The following is an 18,657-nucleotide window of genomic DNA, read 5'->3' on the forward strand; positions in this document are numbered from 1 at the left end:
GGCACTGTGCTATGCAGCTCTGTAGGCAGTAATCTGGAATTAATTCTGACACTTCTTTTCCGGGACCATCCTTCATTTCGTTTTGCATTTGAGCAACAGCAGCTTGTCTGTTTTATCGGACCACCCAAGCCAGCATCCTGACCCTGTTGTTGGTGCACCACTGTTTGTTCCTTGGACCATTTGGATGCAAACAGGCCCTGCACAAGAGCGTAGCTTTGGAAATAGTCTGAACTCGCGCATTTTCTAACACATCACAGTATCAGTTTGCTGCTGAAAATATCCGCCTGGATTTTTAGCACGGGCCTACAGGGGCCCCAGCCCAGGGCCCCGGCGCTTTGGGGGCCACCGAAAGATGATTTGTATTTTGGTGAATGAATAAGGTTAGAACGCCTTAATTTTATCACTGGCTGAGAGGATTTTGACCGTGTTGTTGAAAAACTGTTTGATTTGTTCTGGCAAACGTAAACCATGAATGCTTGAGCAAGCATGAATGCCAATATTGGTCCAAATTTGAGGCATTTCACGCACTGGGGAGAAGAATCAGTGAATAACTTCTCACAATGGCAGACAACAGAAAGTATGAAACAGAGCGCAGAGACGAAAGAAAAAGAAGAGCGTAACAGAGAGGTGATGAAGAAAATATCCAAGCTGCTAACAGGCTTTGGAGCAGAACCATCGTCCCTCTCCGCTTCTCAAAACGTTAGCCTTGCTAACAGCGGCTTGATGGTCCCACCAGAACCTGGATCTGTGTCTCATCTGGCGCCTGCGAAATCAGAGGCAGCAGGAGGATGATCTTCTTCTAACGATGGTTGATCCGTACAGGTCTGATCCTGTGCTTTGGGTAAAAACTGACGAGTTCGTGTGAGTTTACTGGGCTGAACAAGAAGCAGAGAGCAGTCAAAATATGGAAGCTAATTTTAAAGCAGCGGTACGTGTGTGTGCATGTTAATGTGCAACTGTATAACCAGGGTTCAGTAGGGCCCACACCAGGGGCCCACACCCTCCTAAATCTGGCAAAGAAAAAAAAACAACAGCTTTCTGGATAATCTATCAAATAAACTTTTTAAATATATTCTAATTAGGAGACATGTACTCCGTTTCCCTGACAACACACCAAGGTGTGGTGTTTATTGCTGCAACTCGAAAACTTTCTCAACTTCAAATTAAATCTCCTGAAGTTGAGGAGATATAAACACATCATCCTCACCGCTGAACACGGTGAATTACTGAGCGATACGTTTAGAACAGATGAATAATTTGAATGGCTTACATTTAAAACCTTCCAATGGTTCTTTTTATATCGTGGGGGCCGCACTGTACATTCGGCACTACGCAGTCGACCCTGAAGTTGATTAACTCAAGAAAAGAAAGAAGGAACAAAAAAAAAAAAAAATAGAAAAGCGACTGTGGGAGAAGAAGTGGAGCCAATATGATTTAATAAATATGTAAAGTTCTGAGCAGTTGGATGCAGACGCATGGAGACACTTTCTCACACACAGCATGTTCTATCCGTTGCAGGAGTGAATCACGGTTTAAGTGTTCAGCCCACTTAAGCTTGCCTTTTGCGAGTCACAGAGGTTTGAAGTGATTTGTGAGGCGTGCAGTGTTTATGGAAATGCACACGGCAGGATGGAGAGTTAAAAAAGAAGAAGAATGAAGAAAAAAAAAACAACAGACTATTAACACAAAGGAGTTATTGGGTGAAAGAAAATGCTTACTTTGAGCAGGTGTGTTGAACTTCAGCAGCGGCAGATTAAATCCGGGTAACATTTAGAAATGCAGAGCCATGATATACGACTCGAATGTCACGGTGGAGGGGTCAACTCGCGGATTCGTGTTGTCGGTTTTCATGTTCTTTCACATCAACGGCGTGTATTTGAACAGTTTGCAAAATAAATACAAGAGGAAAATCTTTTATTTGACAACCTACAAATTCAGGAGGTGAAACGTCTAATTGCTCATCGGAGGGATAAGACTCTTTACAATCAGCTCATGAATAAACATATATGTTGCAGACTGATTAGAGCTTATGGTGCACAAAGCAGAAGGGGGCATTAAGGAATGAAACGTCTTAAAATTAAATGTCAGCTATAAGAACAAAAGGCCTTTGACTGTTGCATTTCTAAAGAGATCAGTTTCACACAGAGCTCAGAGACGGAGAGAATGGGTTCTAAATATAGCTGCTAACATTATCTGCCCCCTTTGTTTTAACCAGTCCACCCATCAAATCATTCCAACTGGTTTTCTTTACATTTAGGTCCTTACATTTTCTTAAACCTCTTTCAACATCTGATACTGTAAATATTTGTCTCTCAGAACTAAAAGGATGGATTTACAATTAAATGTAACAAAAGATAATTCCCCTCCATCGAAAATATCTATCAAGCATAAAAAGTGGGAGTCAGTTTGACGCATTTAATGATAGCATTCAGATTTTATCGTATTCGATCTTTTGATCTCTGGCTGGAGCCGACGGGGGGAAAAAATGTGAGATTTTAACCAATGTTCAGTATGCAGGCACATTGTTGTGCATTTCACTTGTTCTTCCATGTTAACTGACAACTCAAGTCACTTCATTTAGTATGGACCCTTCTCTTCACTTTTCTTTTTTTACACAATATAACCATAAACTTCAATTTCATGGATCTTTTGTCTTTTAGACCAACACAAAGTGATTTGTGGTCAGTACTCAAGAAGCAGCTTTTGCAAAGTTCCCTGGTGGATTTTTTTATGTTCTCTCTTTTCCAGGTTTGAACATCTAAAAGATCAAATATTGAATCATTCCTCTGTGCAAAGAGAGGAATGTTGATGTAGAATTTGAAGTCTTTTCATTCGTTCTTAATTGGAATTGGATCCATACTTTGACTAAGCCTTTCCATCGCAAGACCTTCGCTCCGTTAGATGAACCGCACAATCCGCGCCAAGTCTTTCCAGTCTTAACAGATTTTCTTCCAGGATGGCCATGCATTCATTTATTCTGCTGAAAGGAATCCCCGCAGCATCTTTCTGCCACCACCGTGTTGTGAGAGCTATGTGTTTGGGTTGATGTACGGTATTATTACACTCGTGTTGGAAATTTCGGCCAAACATATATTCTCTTTCTCATGGGAAACTCCTACATGTTGGTGGTTACCCCTGAATGATTAGCAGAAAATACAGGGAAAAGTCAGCTACAATTATCCTGAGATGAACTTTCACAAAAAGCAGGATCTTTGGACCAATAAGGTGACGTTCCACATGTTAATGCTCCAATATTAATTGTATAAGATAAGATTGTCTTGTTGCTTTTTTAACAAAACAACTGCATTGTTCTGTTAATATTGTTGTTTTGTTGCATTAAAAACCATTTAATACATGCTTACTGAATAGTAGAAATGAATACATTTATACAACAATAACAAAAGACAGAGTTCTCAATGATTACGTTTTTTATTGAGTTATTATTTTTAAATTTAAAACACCAATATCAAAATATGCCACATTCTGTCCATTACAAAACAAGACTCAGGATTGCTACAGTAACATAGGAAATGTATGAAAACACAGAGAGGGTAGAAGAAGAATGAAAGAGACGACCTGGCCTGAGTTAAACAGAGGCAGTGAGGGAGAAGCAGATCAGATGTTCGATACCGGAACAAAAGAGCCAAGGAGCCGCGCGTGTGGCCTTCCTCACCCCGTCGCTCCCCGCATCCTCCTCAGCCCTTTCTTTCATTCCCTGATCCGACACACACCCCTAACACAGTCACACACACACACACACACGCAGCGTGAATGGTGGTAATCAGAACAAGTGTCCGATCGCTGCAGGCATCCAGTGGTCTCAGTGGCTCGGGGTCACTATCATTGGCTAATTAGCTGCTCCTGGAGTACACCAGCTGCTCTAAGGAGAAGCCATTTTCACACACTCACACACACGCATCTGGGCCCAGCTAGCTTCTGCACATACAATAGACTGTCATTTAGATATGATTGCTGCTCCCCTTTACCATACAGAGTAAGGGTGATGGGGTCAAGTCATGACTGTGAGAGAAAGTGTGTGTATGTGACTGCATGTGCGTGAGGAAGCCGGAGAAAAGGAGAGGTGTGATTGGTGTTTTAAGGAACACAAGAAGCCCATCAGGGCGAAGGAAGAAGATCGGCGGTCCACCAATCACGCTGGTATTTACAAACTGAAGGAGGATTTAAATGTCTGAGGCTCTTGGATGTTTTGTCCTTGCAGATTGTTTTCATTTGAACGACGAGAAAGCTTGGAAGAGTTTGGCCAAGTTAACCTCAGAGTAGCCGCTGGTGGCCAAAGCCTTGTCTGGGACTTCCTTCAGCTTCAGATATGCCTGCCGCATGTGGTTAAGTTTCTTGAAAATCGCTGCAAAGACAGAAAAGAAGCATATTAAGATACAATGCCAGAGTTATACAGTGAGTCTAAGAATCCCACCGCTTGCATCCCTCATCATAAACACTCAGGATAATTTCAGTCGTAAACTGCAAAGCCAACCGATCCAGCTCAGTCTGAAAGTAATGCTATTACTTTGAGGAGCGGATGGATGATCACACAGAATTAGACAGGTGGGTCGATGGCACATGCACCCATGAAGGATCATGAGATCGATGGAAAAGCCCAATGAGAGCATGAAGTCAATACCCCGTCCCTGTTATCTCCTCAGGTGGGCTGTAATAAGGCCAAAGAGAAGACGGAGGGACGGCTCTCCGGGACAGGATGGCAACCACAAGCAAGCAAACCTTTTCAATATACTGACGTAGCAAGTGTGAATGAAACCAAGTAATAACACCATCACCACACAAAGGACATGATGGTGGATATAGCAGTGATCTGAGAGGAGCTGTTTCTTTTTTTTTTTTTTTTTAAAGGAAGTTCTCCATCATAGTAAACATTGTGTTGGGTTTGCCGCATTCCCTACATTACAGTGAAGTTACACTGGTTAAATGAACCATCATCTCCTGGAAATACTTGTTTCAGTGCTGCAATAAACATAAAAAACTACAAATGCCATATCTTCATTTTTCTGATCTTTTGTCAAAACTGAAACATGATTTCACTCGTCAGAAACACGAAAATCTGTGGAGGAAAAGAAACTTATTAAAATGCCACTTTTCTCTGTGTGTGTGTTTATATGCAAGATCAACAAGTTTCAGAAAGCAGTGATGTCACAGCCACACCTCTGGTTTAGCTCTCGACCCGAAGCGCTAGACCATAGCTGTTTGCAGATTCTCCAGGCTTTATTTTTGCATGTTAGTGCATCCATGTGGCGGCCTGGCTCGGGTTTTAGAGTAAAGCTTTTATAAGAAACACTGCTCTGTTTACGTGGATCTTTTTGTGATTGGAAAACAGAAAAGTCATATTTGACTTCTGTTTTGTTTGAACAAAGCCTAAATATTTCTGGCTTTGCACACCACTGATGCAGCAGCACATTTGGATATTTTGACAAGTTTCCAAAAACCCAACTTCCACATGGAAGCACACACCGACCAGAATGACTTTCCTCATTAAAAGGCGATTCTATTATAATGTACCTTTTATATGGGCAAAGGAATGTAGCTGTTTAGACTGGTGAAAAATTAAAGGCACACACATATGTACCTATAAGTCAAGTATTTGTGATTTTTTTCTAAAATGTTTGAAATAAAATCCACTCAGAAGCTGAAATACTGAGTCATAACAGGAAGTCCCAAGCGATTGGTTGCCAATCCAGGAACAGTGTTCATTTTTCTTGCCACTGATTTGCTGCAACCCCAAGAGCGGAGATCAGGAAGACTGTAAATATAATCAGGGCTAAGATGATCTCCATTGTGCATACTGAAGTATATTCAGTGTTTTTATGTACTAAAATAGGCAGTCGTAAGCAATTTTAGAAGGTGACTCAAGTGTTTGCCGATTTTCGTTATTCGTGAGTGACTGTGGTCCTAATGAGACCAAATTATTGTGTTAATCTTTAGAGATGTACTTCAAATAAAGACCAGCTACTCATTTAGAAAAGAGGCCCATAACAGAGTCTGCTATTTGTCTACTGGTCTGTTTTAGTTTCGCTCCAATGTGCACACAAACCAAGTTGTCCATATGGCCAGTTGCTATCTCTTCGCCACCTCCATGTCCATATCTCCCCGTCTCGTCCTTCCTGTCTGCTGCATTAGTGGCTACTGGATAAATACTGGCCCACCGACGGCACAGAGGAACAAAGGTTAGATACACACAGCAGCCACACGCACTAAAAGGACACACACAACAACGCAGGTAGTTAAACACTTAAAAAGCCTAGTAACTCAGCCGCTAAAAAACATCCACGCATCAAACAGCAATCACACATGCATGTGCTCACGTCCATGTGTGGAAGACGGTGTGGTTGACTTAAACGGCAGCAGCAACTATTACCAGATAATCCTCATTTCAGCAGGGAGAGGAGGGGGGAGAGAGGAGAGGAGAGGCAGGGAGAGACTATTTATCCGGGGAATAGAAAGGGGGTGATGATGCATGATCAAGCGAAAGCAATCATGTCATCATTTTCTGAAAGGTAGAAGAAAATAATTCTCCCCTTCCCCTCCCTCCCGCTTCTTCACTCCTTTTTATTCCCCCAACCCAATCACTGTGTGGCGAACAGATAAAAAAGAAAAAAGGAAAAAAAGAACGATTTAAGAGTCACAGAGAAGAAAAGACGGACAGAGAGATGTCTCTGCGAGTCGGAGCACGGTGGGGAGCGTGGTTCAAATAAATAGTCTCCACTGCTGAGGGAGCGGGAGGCGAAAGTAGAGGAGGAAAGGGCCGAGTGTTGGAGAAAGGTTTGGATCAGCACACCGAGGTTTAAAAAAAAAAAAGTAACCGGTTCAAAGACACAAAGATCTTAAGCGACATTCCAGAGCTTCTTCTTAAGGGTGTAAGCAGCACAAACTAGTTAGTGTATTACACCCTTCCCCACCTGTTGCTGCACACTGCTGTTCAGCAGGATGCAGCAACAGAAAAAGGAAAATTCAGCTACTTGAAAGACTTCCAAGTTGCAAAAGTCATTCTGTCGAGCAGAACTAAAGGTAACAATTTTTAAAATATGTTTGTATGATAAAAATTGTTTGTGTGTAAATATCCTGGAGCAAACAACTCAACTAATAAACTGGGCTGCTTTACTCTGACTGTAACTAAAGAGCAGAACAGTAAAACATTCTGTGCGATAAGCACTGAGTAAATCCATGTCAACCTAAACACCATACTTATTATAACTGTTCAAATTGCAAATGGAATCAGGTTTTTATTGACAAATGCTAACTTTCATTTTTCTCTGAGGTTTGATTTGCCAATTCAGACTCGTGAGTTATATTTTTTGGAATCAAAACTGGATGCGAGTGAACAAAGGGGGTTCAGAAAATGGACGGATGCAAATATAAGTTTAGAATACAAATGAAAATTAAGGAATTTTAAGATGATGATCATAAGCGTCACAAGCTGTTTCCTTCAATGCTCTTAATGCACCTTTCAAAGTACGACATTACAAAAAAGGTTGATGAGCTTTACTTTCCTTTTATTGCAGGAAATTAGATGGAAGCATGCCTAATTAGCATTTTTTTGCAACATTTTAAAAGTTTGCTCAAAATTTGCATGACAGTCGGATGAACTTTTAGTAAACAAAAAAGAAATCCAGGTTTCTTATGCAAAACCCAACAATTTTCCCAGAGATTCTGACCATGTTTCCAAGTAATGGGGGATAGATGGATGGCACAGTCAGGCCTTCATATCTTCCCTCAACATACAGACAAAATTGACAAAATGCAATCATTCCTCTACGTTCCATTTAGTCTCAAAACTTGAAAAATACCTCAAACAACGTCCATATCTTAACAGTCTTATTGAAAACCAAACAACATGTCGTCTGATGTGTTCACAGACTGAAGTTTAAAGTTTTAATACATTTAATGAAGAGGGGAAACCCACAACTCTGACATCTATTGTTCAGTAGGAATAATGTAATTTTTTTTCTGCTTTACATACATGCATGTAGATCTTGTCATGTTCAATGTAAACACTGTGATACAATGAAACTTACTTTTCCAGAAGGTGCTGATAGCACTCAATCCTATCTGGGGATCCCCAACCATTCAAATGTGAAAGACAACAAAATCAACAAATGTTTTGGACGCATTATTATGCGCTTCACACGCACGCACACACACACTCATGTTGGGGCCGGCGCGTGCACGCGCGCTCAGTGAGCCTGTCAGAGGTTATCTCTGCTCTAACTAGGTGTTGTCACACACTCGCGCACACTCCGGTGGAGCCGGGCACGAGTAGATCGGGGCTCTGCACGCTCTAACTAGGTGTAAATACAATAACAAGCCTGTAATTAAGTGAGCATGATGAAGTTAATGGAGATCGGCCATTCTGTCGGCCGCCTCCATGAATATTCTATTAGGCTGGTGGCGACGGGCAGCTGGAATAGCAGTTAATTTAATCACTACTCGGAGCACGGGGAAACTTCTTTGTGTGAGTGTAATTGCACAGAATGAATAATTGATTTGACAATCGCACCCGTGGATTTTGCCACCCCGCTTTGTATCAGCGGAGAAAAGGGGAGGAAGACGGGGAGAGGGAAGCGTGGAAGAGGAAGATGGAAAAGGGAAGAAAACAGGGGAAGAGGAGAGGAAAGAGAGAGCGGGAAGAAGAGGAGGAGGGGGAGGAGGAGCGGGACTAAGCGCAGAGCACCCGAGAGGTGGCAGGGAAGCTGTCTGTAAATGGATCATTAGAAAAGCGCAACTCAAGGACAATTTTTATTTTATCAATGCGGCAAAATTACATTATTGCTCACACACGCAATCATACTGCCCACACTCAAGACTGAGACCTAGAGGAGAGGATGGGGGGAGGATGAGGAGAAAAGAAGCAGACAGAGGGAACAAGGGAAGAGATACAAAATGATTTGAAAGTCATTGATACGGGATGTTCCCAGCTAAAGAACGGACAGCGTGCGTTTTTTCCTCTCCATTTCTCTCTGTCTCATTGTGTGCGCACCTCTGTGTGTAATCTATTAGAGATCTCCTGTGGAGGATGAAATTACCTCCATGTTTTACTCAGTCGCAGCAATCAGGCACAAAAACGCAACGTACATGTAGATAAGACAGGTCTGCAGAAGGCACGCACACACACACACACACAGCGGAGGGCTGCAAAAACACACCACTAAATTACAATCTGCGTTGAGTCAGAGCACTTTTGTGTTGTACATACAGTCCGTGCAATTTTCCATTAATGTCTTTTATTATATATGTTCAAAAGCATGGTTGAAAATATACGTTGAGCCTGCATCATGGCTTCCTGCAGCATAAAAACCCAGATATTATATCGAAACTGACGGGTATAGCCATGATACACTTTTACCTTCAGCTAACAGCAGCACATGAAAGGGAAATGCTCACATATTCAGGTCCTTTCTTTCAGATAAATCCCCTCAAAAGACCCAAATCCAGCAACTCTTAAGTCATTTCACCAGCATGTAAATATAGGCATGGAGTGTGTGGCCAGCCTGGAGAGTGACAGATTGAGAGTGTGCTCCTGAGGGGGAGAGCAGGTACAAATACCGGCTCTTTTACCAGTGAGCTTGCAGTTTCCAGTGTTGATCAGTGTCACGGTGTTCCAACACGTTCATAATCACCGCTCTGTCACTCTGCACCTCCATAGCATCCATCCGCCACAGCTAACGCTAAGACTAACCCAACACTCGGAGGAAAATATAGAGTAATGACAGTGATAGCTGAGGCATTTCCAGCGAGCGTGGCTGTTAAAACAAAAGGAAACTGTCTTAAATGGATTACATGTACGTTCAGGAAGCATCCAGCATCCTTAGTTAGCAACATGTGGTTGTTAACTGATGTTGGTAAACTCAAACAGTTTATCAAAACCAGCACCAGAGAGATAAAATATTACTTTTGAATAGACTCCCAGAGTGTGTAGGACTGTATGCTTTCTCCCTGTAATCTAAGTGGTGAGACCCCGGGTGTGTAATGCAGTAATATGGGGTATTACTGCCCCAGGACAGAGGGATAACACCTTCAACCTATACTTTATAGCAGCATGAAGGTGTGTATATGTGTAGCTTTTCTCACTTTGTGTTGGAAATGAATCATTTGGTTTGTGAGTGAGACCGGAGCACTGATTTGTGCAGCCAAAACAGAAGTCATAAAAGCAACAGGTGCTGCTTATTTCTCAACATCAGGGATTTGTACTTTTGTTTTTTGACACCAAACGTTTTCAGGTTTCGCATCTGGCTAGTCAAAATGTTACAAGAGTATCATATATTTATTTAACATGGTTTGCTTTAAAGAAAATTGGTGACACCGCAACAAAAAGCATGCATTTCTGCTTTCTCTTTTTTTTAATCACATTTAAAATATTTCAGATCAGCAAAACTTTCATTTTTTAAGGAATAAAGTTTTCTAAGCCAACCTGGTTTGTGTGTATTTACTGAGGTCATCTTTGTCTTTAACTAAACTTTGTTTGATGATTTGAAACACTTATCAAATGCAAGAACAGAAGACAGAAATGGTTCCTGTAATCAACCAAAGGTCACTGAGTCACTTTGACTGCATTTTCTGATTCAACCACTCCAAATAGTGATTATAGAGTATAGACCATATCAAACTTGTTTGTCCTGTCCTCTATGAAGACCTGTCCAGTATCTCACCTAATGGCTGCAGGAGACAGACACCAGCTCCACTACGAACTTAAGGTCAAACATGTGTAACATAATTGATTGAGAGATGTGAGATTTTAACCTTTTATTAAATATTTATCTCCTCAGGTCTTAGAAAATAGAGGAAAAGAGATGAACTGATAAGCAATGATTGGGTTGACAGTTCAGAGCTGATCAGGTTTAACAGATTTGAAACAGATCATATTCCTGAATTTCTGGCTGCCATCAATCCGGTCCGGCACGTCTTTCTAATAAAAAGCCATTTTTGATTTATTTCCAAGTGAAACTCTTATCAGGGATTTTTCTCTGGGACTTTGACTAGATACAATCTCACAAACTGCTTCATATTGTGCAGCAGGTGTAAAGATTGTTAATGTATGATGATATATGTTGTTAAACATATAGAGTTTAACAAAAGCTCTGGCCTGGGAATGAGGAGTACGTTTCATGCAATGTAGCCCTGAATACAAATGTACTGTATAGGAGTGAGTCTCCAGAAAAGGAGCAGGAAGTGCACACAAATCAACAGCGCCACGTTGCACAAGAGAACCTAAAGAAAAGAGGAAAGTCAGGAATTGATTGGTGATGATTTCTTACATCTGGGCCAAGACGGAAATAAAAGAAAGCAAAAATGGAGGCTATAATCATGTTAGTGCCCCTCCATTCCTCCTCCCCTTCTTCTACCCTGGTCCAATCCCTCTATTTCAGCTCCCTCCATTTTCTGAGTGGTCATCTGTTGATTACACGTTATATTTAAAGTCTGCTGTCTCAATCCTTTGCTGCCTCACTTTGGCCTGAGCTCGCACACTCGCGAGACTCCGGCATACATACATAAATAACATACATACATAAATATTTAATCAAATAAATAAATCACTCGGCCCGGCGGCCCTTTCTAATCAAGTGACATCAATCAGGGAGAACTGTGGGTAAAGAGGCCTTGCGGCTGACGCCTACTGAGTGCACCCGGATCGTTGGAGTAGCGTCTATTTGAGTCCAAGGGGGGAAATATACGCTCCATGTCCCATTACAGGAGAAGGGCTATCCTTTCGTCAGCGCGCCCATTACTCGCCCTATCATTTCCCCAAATCTAAAACCTGTTTTCAATCAACACAGCCAAACGAGTGCCTGTCCAAGAGAGGCAGAGAGAGAGAGACAAAAAAAGAGAGAGGGAGCACGGGCGAGAAAGGAGCAGAGATGGACAGTGAGGGTAGAGGGAGCGAGATGGAGGGCTCTTTCCTTCTTTCTTCCAGTGATTGGAGCGTTTTGCATTCTGTATGTGTGTGTGATTGAATCCGTCTCCTAAATTAGGGCTGTCGACTCGAGGAGCTGAATGTCCTTAACCCCCCTCCCCATAACCAATGCCTGGGTGTCGCAACTTGCAAGTGTGTGTGCGTGTGTCACGTAGCTGGGGAATATTTTAAGTGCAGCCTGGGTAAAAGGTTTATGTTGAGACTTTGATTGCTAATGCTATGTTGTATGTGTGAGAAAGCATTGTTAGGTTATTAAAATTCAAAGTTTCTCAGCGGCTCTGCTAACCTGATTTCAGCTCCAAAGCCATTAAAGCCGAAGAGGCTGGGGGAGACGGTGCAAAAACAAACAGGTATTGTTTCACATTAACTACAAAAAATGGAGTTACAATCAGCCGAGAGTCTTACATTTGTGGCCAGAGTGTGGAGGTTTGGCCGTGGCGTAGTCCCAGTCGAAGATGTAGCTGTAGAAGCAAAGCTGGTTGTACAGGGCCTTCTCCGAGTACTGCGAAGAGAGCACAAGAAATGGTAAATCGAAATTGGTTGAATAAGATCTGTGTATAGTCAATCTTTTCTATACTCCAAAAGATTGACTGATCCCGTCATATTCAAAGTTAGGCACATTCAATGTCACCGGAACGACTTTTCACACTTGGTGAAGGACAGGCCTTCTGTAAAAGAACTGACTAATTTTTTTTTTTTTTATCGTTACATATTCTACTTATATTCCCATAGATACATTGTAGATGTGTTTTTATGTTTTTATTTTTATGTATGATTGTATTTCCTCAACTTATGATCCACTGAAGGATTGTACTGTTTGGTTTTTGCCTCTTCCTGCACTGTTATCGTCATTTTTTTCTTGATGCGTTCTCTCTGTATTTTAATTATGCAACATAAACTAAACATTTACATTTCCTGTCCCGTGTTGCTGAGTAATGCTGGGCTTTTCTCCAACTCCAGGGGCGGACACTCGGGACATAAGATGCAGTGAGCTTATTCAAACACTGACATGTAGCTGATACACACATTTCAAAACACATGTAGTTCTCAGGGCTGTGCAGCTGTCTCTCAAGGTCATATTAGCAGCGGAGAGTATATGTTATTTCATCAAGAGGTTAACAAGTTCATAGCATGCACAAGTGTGAACGCCAGCACTCACCCACCAGATCCAGGATTCAGTTTACTTCAGTCTAACTGTTACCAAAAGTAACATTGATTAGAAATTAATCACTGAGGTTGAAAAAGTAAAATATGTTACAAAAATTTGTCAGTTCGATTTATTTTATAGGAAATACTACGAATGCATACAAATAAGTGTGAAACACAATCTATTTGTATGAACAGGCGTTCTCAACCTGTATAAACTCTTTATGCTCTTTAGGGCCTTAGTTTAACTTCATATTTATGGCAAAGTGAAAAATAGTTCCTGTTTACTTTATTTTATATGATGATATCATTCACTCATTAACATGCAAAACACTGCGTACCCTTCATTCGTCGCTGTTGGGGGTACCTTTCTTTAGCAGTCTAACAAAGCCACTGATGCTACCGTCCTCACAGTTATTCTGCAATGATGTTCTCAATCTGTCACACCTTCATGCCTTAAACGTATAAATGATCCTTATTTTCAAGGATCAAATCAGTTTTATTTGTGACAAATTGTGGATGAAGGACACCATGTATATATGAATCCTTGTTTGAAAAAAATATGTATAATTTTGTATAAAGAGAATAAAGAGTCATGCTAAAATATGCTACCATACTCAATTTTTTTGATTATGAACATTTAACTTGTTCTATAGTCGAACAAGCAGTAAATGGAACTTCCGCATCAAAGATCTTTGCAGTTAAAGCAACTGACCACTTTAGCATTGTGTGTTAACTGACTGGAAAAAAGTCTGGATTTTTAGATTCAATCTGAAAATCTGAGATGGTCAAATTTGTACAGCAACTCGAAAAAACGCACAAAAAAAAATCTAAGTTAAAAAAAGATTTGATGAGGCAAATCAAGGAAGATATAAATGTGAAGCAATGAAAAAAGACTATTCTGATTTTAGTCTATTAATTAGTTGAATAAAGACAAACATTTTACTTTCCATAATTTCTTGAACATAATCATCCAGACTTTGAAAATGATAGAAATTATACCACTCTTAGTGATTATATAAAAGCCCTGAAATGGAGAAAAAAAAAAATAAAAAAACACACATTACAACTTCAACATGTTTTATCAGACCCAGATATAATACGTCATAATGTAAATTCTGAAAACGAGTGTACTAATTTGGACAAAAAATAAATCTGGAATGATTTTTCACTTCTTTAATTTAAATAATGGAGTGCTTTCTATGCTAAATGAAATAAATGAAGAAGCAATAATATTTAGCATTTCGGAGAACATGATGAGCTCTTATTATGGCTGCTACTGTGATAACTATTTCTCTTTAAATCAAAATAATAATAATAAAAAAAAATATTTTGCACCCAAAATATTCAGATCCCTGAAACTTCATGCCTGCTTATAAAACAGCAGTAGCTCACCAGTATTCACCTAGCAAGTAACAAACATTATTTCAGGCTGTTAATAGTGGTTTTGAGATTATGACAGGACAAAAAAAAATCTTGCAAAAGAGAATAATAGACCTGGTAACAAGATTCCCACTCAAATGACTACACCTCCCTGCTAGCATCCCTCTTCCTCTGTGTGACACAGTAAAGCAAGAAAACAAATTTGCTTGCTTTGTTAATTTCCACTGCAATTAAGCGTAGCCACATGACAGCCTGCCAAAGGGAGAGAGGGGGGGAAAGAGACTGAGAGGATGAGCGAGACAGAGCAGTGGGAGGGAAAAAGAGAAGAGCAGCGAAGGAGAGAGAGAAAGACATGAGAGACAGCAAAAACGGAGTGAAGAGGAGAGAGAGAAAGAAGAGGGGGGATCAGACCTGATACACCCTCCCTCATAATAGTTTGTTGTGATAAGCCATTGTGAGAGAGGCATGCGAACAGCCGAGGCTGTCAATTTGATTAGCCATTATACTGCATGTTTAATTGCAGTTATTGGCTTGTCATTTCCCAGCTACACTGCAGAGGGCACGCTAAGCCTCGACCCCACACTGCCGTCAGGTGTGCGCCGAGTGCTTCATTATTGCCACCAGGAAGAATCCCCCGACAATTCCCGCGCGCAAAGCGAGTTTGAGCGTGCCCATTATACCTGCCAATCGGCAACGTGCGTAATTGTAATTTCAGTTTTTACTGCTGTGGCATAATCAAGTGGTGAGAGTATCTAATGCAGCTAAATGCAAACTATGCGATGTGTGTGTGTGTGTGAGCGAGGCCCAGTGTGTGCCTTTAATGGCTTTCTAGCGCTGCCCACATGGCACGCACAGCTGTTGACCGTTGATGCACTGCCTAGTCAACAACCAAACCATGCACATCCCATAATGGAGCCTCGGTTACGGTTGCCAAGGTTGAACGAGCTCAGTCGGCACAAGCGCCGTGCGCCACCTCTTTCTCTCAAAACATAAAACACACGCATGTACACGCACACACACACACACACTACCGTCGGAACAATGTGCTGCTGATTGTGGGCGGGCCGGCCGCTGCACACTGATTGACTGACAGGTGTCAGAGAGGTGTGGCTTAAATGTAACAGGATTGTTATTGAATTTAGAGCCCCGCAACCCCACCTCACTCTCCTCCACACACACACACACACGCACACACACCTACCTCGTCATTCAGCTCGGCGCTTTGTTCCCGCACTGACACCATTTCAATTTGCTCCACAAATCTGCAGCATTTTCAGCCTGACTGCCTAAGGAGCAAACCAGCTGTGAAATTGCCTCTCTCTCGGGAGTGTCGGTACCCCCCAGCCCCCACCTCGTACCCCTTTGCTCCTTTGCCTCCAGCATCCCTGACTCACCACCCCTTACCACCCCTTGCCCCCCCTCAAATACACATATACACATCCTAACCCCTTGTAAGGACTCAAAAACACTAAGATACAAATGTTTAAGAAAGAATGAATAGTATAAAGACAATGGCGAGGAACAGAAAAAGGGCCGTGAAACATAAAAATAATCTAAAACTTTCAAAGCTTCAGGATAAAGTCGCTCACACAATAAAACAACCACTCAAGTCATCTACAGACAGAAAATAACACCTGCTTCTACTAGACACGGCCTGGTTACCAAAACTCAGCTATAGCAAGTTTTTAAAAAGTTGCCCTTTAACATATGCCAAAGAATCATGCCCCATCCCCCACTTGTTGCTGTGCACTGCCAGTCAGCTCGCAAAAAGAAGGCTAATACATTTTCCTACTTGCCTGGTTCCAAAAAAAAAAGCAAAGACAGACTGAAACTCATCGCTATCACTGTTTAGAGTTAATAAAAGACGGCGACTGGGCTTTCCTTTCTTAAAAACAAAAGCAATTGCAGCTGTTTGGAAATCAGAATCACAACGTGGAAACTGAAGGGGTTCCACCAATCACTCTTTTTCGTTAGCTAGCCACCTGCAGAGTCCACCCCACCAGATAAGCCGACAAATTAACCAGCTAATGAATGCTCTTTAGGCTGCCAATGTTATTCTATAAACAGCAAAAACAACTCTGGAAGAGACTCGACACGTCAACCACTGGGTTTGTTTGCTAGTATTTCTTTTGGGACAATATACAAGAATGTATAATAGCAACACCAAGCTAGTCTGCTGCATTTACAAAGGAAAAATTCAAATCTAGGACTACATATCTTAGTTTAAGAAGCTTTATGCTTATTTCTTTCATGAGAAGATACTGTTCCTTTTATGTTAGAATAGAACATCCATTAATTGACTATGCATCAGGTTGGTTTAAGTTATTTGGTTTAATTTCTAAACAAAATCTTACATTGAGAACCACTGCAAAGAGCAAGCTTTCTTAGAAACAACTATTACTACTTATGCTATAACTTTAAGCAGACTTGCATGGAAATGTTACAGGGTAGCATAGCTAATTAGATCAGGTTATACATTTCTAAGCTTAATATACGTTAATACTGTCACATTAGCTAAGAATCTCAGACATGGATTAACACACGACCTGTGAAGATCTTTTCTGCAACATGTTATCTCTCTACTACACGAGATACGCGGTTAATGAAAAGGTAATAACTGACAATGTTTCTGCGAGCAGAGAAAACAAGCTCACGCACCACCAGGTTGAACCGCGTTCACCTCCCTCAAGTGTTCTGCGATTCAAGCACAAACGCGGCCTCTGGCTGCAAGCGTTTTCGTCGATACTCTTCTACAGCGTTCCTGCAAACGTGCCCTCTGAAAATTCTAAAGCTGCAACATCTAAGCCCTCGCAGAACTGCAGCTGCAGGTTAAAAAAATAAATAAATAAATAAATAAAAAAGGAAGAAAGAAAAACGAGAGGGAGGGAGACGGAGGGAAACAAACATACATTTTCTCCCCCTCAGCTGTGAGGCCATGAGGCTTTAAAACTCTTGAGCTTTTCAGATGCGATGAGCATTATTGCCGGTTGTGGTAGTCACGCCGATCAGCTTCACAAGACACCATAATGAGTCAATATATGTAAATCTTTACTAGGCAAACACGGCGGGAAACAAAGGCATTTAACTGGTGCTCTCGCCCGCAAGCCTCAAACGATTCAGCACCGGTAATTTCTCCCCATTGAAAGGCATAATTGCCTGCTATTTGAAGATATTCATGCTCAATTTTTGAAATTAATTTCAATTGGGGGGAAATGTAGAAATGTCAGCTCCAGTGAAAGGGATTTGATTTCAATTATCCTCGCTCAAAGGACTGTGATTTCCAAATACACTTAAGCAAAATTATGACAAGAATTTTTGTTCGGCGAAATTCAGTGTTTAAAGAGCGATTAGGCGATAATGGGGCAGCTTTGAGCCGGCAGTGAATGCAGCCGTCTCCCTCTGAAAGGCACTCAATTATCTCTGATTGCTCCCGCTATAATGTATCAAATAGAGATACCTGCTATTGCCGTAATTTGTGTGAAAATTAACATGCTGCAATTTCCACTAGAGGGAAAAAGGGAGCTCTAATGGGTGCCTGAGCGTACATCAATAAAACGAGGGGAGAAAAAGAGGGAGAGGCAGCGAGGGCGGAGGAGAGAGAGAGAGAGAGAGAGAGAACGTGCCAAGAGAAGACAGAATGAGAATAAGAGCTAAGGAGGGAGGGAAAGAAACGAAAAGAAAGGAGCAGCGAAAGAAAAGGGAAAAGAAAAGGAAAGTCGGGACATATATTTAAGAATGGACAAGGGAAGAAAGGAATTAAGCTCAGAGGAGAGATGGAGAGAGTGAGCGAGAGAGGAAGAGAAAGAAATTTAATTTACTGAAAATATTACAAATTGCACCTGTGCATAACTCCCCCAAATTACCAACCAATCAAGGCAGAGTGCCTATTACTCTCCCATTACATGGAGATCAGATCACGCTCTGAATCTGTGTCCAAAGAGAGAGGGAGTGAGGGAGGGAGAGAGGGGAAAAAAGGGACGAGGCAGAGCGAGAGAGAGATGAAGAGATAGAGGGAGGAAAGGGAAGAGACGGTGGATAATGTACCAGAGGAGGAATGCAGAGACGTAGCTATGTCAGCTCAGATGTTTCTGAACTGAAACTTCCCAGAATGCTGATATTTACTCAATATCCCGACAGATTTCAATAAAGCCAGAGAGCAACAATCAGACGAAGCATTCAAACAACTCCCAACT

At 41.4% G+C, this 18,657-nt stretch overlaps 1 protein-coding gene across 2 annotated transcripts in view; it reads right to left on the bottom strand.

Annotated features, from left to right (window-relative positions):
* Positions 1–3,420: 3,420 nt before the first annotated feature.
* Positions 3,421–18,657, bottom strand: part of pola1 (polymerase (DNA directed), alpha 1) — a 54,461-nt gene continuing 39,224 nt past the window's right edge. For both annotated transcript variants that reach the window (XM_055037614.1, XM_055037613.1), the window contains 2 exons: positions 12,341–12,437; positions 3,421–4,363 (listed from right to left, as the gene is read on the bottom strand). In XM_055037614.1, the coding sequence (XP_054893589.1) occupies positions 4,227–4,363; positions 12,341–12,437 (234 nt within the window). In that variant the 3' untranslated portion in view covers positions 3,421–4,226. The remainder of the gene's footprint in view (positions 4,364–12,340; positions 12,438–18,657) is intronic.

This window comes from Poeciliopsis prolifica, unplaced genomic scaffold (genome assembly GCF_027474105.1).
Source record: "Poeciliopsis prolifica strain line A6 unplaced genomic scaffold, Auburn_PproV2 SCAFFOLD012, whole genome shotgun sequence".
NCBI classification, from domain to species: Eukaryota; Metazoa; Chordata; class Actinopteri; order Cyprinodontiformes; family Poeciliidae; genus Poeciliopsis; species Poeciliopsis prolifica.